This window comes from Colobus angolensis, unplaced genomic scaffold (genome assembly GCF_000951035.1).
Source record: "Colobus angolensis palliatus isolate OR3802 unplaced genomic scaffold, Cang.pa_1.0 Scaffold214, whole genome shotgun sequence".
NCBI lineage: Eukaryota > Metazoa > Chordata > Mammalia > Primates > Cercopithecidae > Colobus > Colobus angolensis.
The window spans coordinates 1,346,968-1,349,266 of NW_012115311.1; the positions used below are offsets into that span (position 1 = coordinate 1,346,968).

Here is a 2,299-nt window from a genome sequence, read left to right on the forward strand (position 1 = left end):
TTTTTAAAGTGTTCTTGATGGTTGCCATTGTTTATGAAAATATTCTTTAGCGACCGGGTGCAGAGGCTCACACCTGTGATCCCTGCACTTTGGGAGGCCGAGGCAGGTGGATAACCTGAGGTCAGGAGTTCAAGCCAGCCTGACCAATATGGTGAAACCCTGTCTCTACTAAAAATACAAAAATCAGCTGGGCATGGTGGCAGGCACCTGTAATCACAGCTACTGGGGAGGCCGAGGCAAGAGGATCACTTGAACCTGGGAGGTGGAGGTTGCAGGCAGCCAAGATTGTGCCACTGCACTCCAGCCTGGGCGACAAGAGCGAAGCTCCATCTCAAAAGAAAAAAATAATCATTAGAAATAATTGCTATCCTATTTATTTTTATTTATTTATTCATTTATTTTTTGAGACAGAGTGTTACTCTGTTGTTCAGGCTGGAATATATTGGCTCAATCTTGGCTCCCTACAACCTTTGCCTCTCAGGTTCAAACAATTCTCATACCTCAGTCCCCCAAGTAGTTGGGATTGCAGGCACATGCCATCACGCCTGGCTGATTTTTTTGGTGTTTTTAGTGGAGACAGGGTTTCACCATGTTGGCCAGGCTTGTCTTGAACTCCTGACCTCGAGTGAGCCACCTGCCTTGGCCTTCTGAAGTGCTGGGATTATAGGTGTGAGCCGCCACACCTGGTCTTGCCACCACATTTTTAACATTTATGGCATGCTAGGCATTGTAAATGAACTTTATATATAGTTTGTGTCTATTTGATCTTTACAAAAATGCCAGCAAGGCACTGTTTTCATTCTCAGTATTGTGCCTGAGGAATCTGCTGCTCAGAGAAGTTAATTAGTTGGTCCAAAGTCGCTATTGTTAAATTGGTGGGCAAAGCTAGGTCTAACTCCAGGCCAGGCGCTGTGGCTCATGCCTGTAATCCCAGCACTTTGAGAGGCCAAGGCGGGCAGATAACTTGAGGTCAGGAGTTTGAGACCAGCCTGGCCAACATGGCGAAACACCATCTCTACTAAAAATTTAAAAATTAGCTGGGCGTGGTGGTACGTGCTCGTAGTCCCAGCTACTCGGGAGGCTGAGGCAGGAGAATCATATGAAACTCAGAAGGCAGAGGTTGCAGTGAGCTGAGATCATGCCACTCCACTTCATCTGGGGCAACAGAGCAAGACTCCAACTCAAAAAGAAATACAACCTAGGTTGTAACTCCAAAGTTCATGCCTTAAACCGTAATATTATATTACCTCAATATTATTTTTATGATGTAGGTTTTATATTTAAAATTATAATGTAATGTATTTTGTCTCATTTCCTAGGTTTTGATGATGATGGTTCAGAATTTCATGAACATATATTTCTGGAGAAACACCTGGAGAGCTTTCCAAAACAAGGACCAATTCGCCACTTCATGGAGCTGGTGACTTGTGGCCTTTCCAAAAATCCGTATCTTAGTGTTAAACAGAAGGTTGAGCACATAGAGTGGTTTAGAAATTACTTTAATGAAAAAAAGGACATTCTAAAAGAAAGTAACATACAGTTCAATTAAGACCATGGAAATTTTTATTTCAAACAATTAGAGATGGATATTACAACTAAATAAAATAATTTTACTAGAGTTTGTATATGTTATGTTGATTATTACATTTGATTTGGCTGGTATAAATGTTACATTGTTTTAAAAAATATGTTGGTAACCGAAAAATATTCTTGCATGGAGAAAAATCATCAGTATTCATAGGTTCAAAAGAATATCTGAGAATTAGCAGTGCATTTAAGACGACAACTCCTGACCTTTTTCTTTTCACTCAGTGACTGTACTTCTTTGAAATACAATAGAATTACTGGATGGTATCACAGTACTATGTTATAACAGTTGAGATGATTTATAGACAGATATGTATGTACATATTTTTATTTGTTTACATTTGTACATACTTATATTTTACACTAAATTAACTACCCTCACCTAAGTCTGGGTCACTATAGAGAAATTAATCTTGTAGAAATAAAGGGCTTATTCTAATCCATTCTAGTACTTTAGGTCTTCATGCCAAAGTTAGAATTATTTCTTTTCCATTATGCTGCTGAGCAGTGTGACTCAACTTTCATATAATTCAAAGGATTGAGGGCCGGGCACAGTGGCTCATGCGTATAATCCCAGCACTTTGAGAGGCTGAGGCAGGAAGATCACTTAAACCCATGAATTTGAGACCAGCCTGGGCAACATAGGGAGAGGAGACCCCGTCTCTACAAAAAATTTAAAAATTAGCCAGGCGTGGTAGCATGTACCTGTAGT

The 2,299-nt window shown here is 40.1% G+C and overlaps 1 protein-coding gene across 1 annotated transcript in view; it reads left to right on the plus strand.

Annotated features, from left to right (window-relative positions):
• MRPS31 (mitochondrial ribosomal protein S31) overlaps positions 1-1,618 on the plus strand; it is a 36,247-nt gene extending 34,629 nt beyond the window's left edge. The window contains 2 exon segments of the mRNA XM_011942975.1: positions 1,320-1,375; positions 1,377-1,618. Of these exon segments, the coding sequence (XP_011798365.1) occupies positions 1,320-1,375; positions 1,377-1,424 (104 nt within the window). The 3' untranslated portion in view covers positions 1,425-1,618.
• Positions 1,619-2,299: the final 681 nt, after the last annotated feature.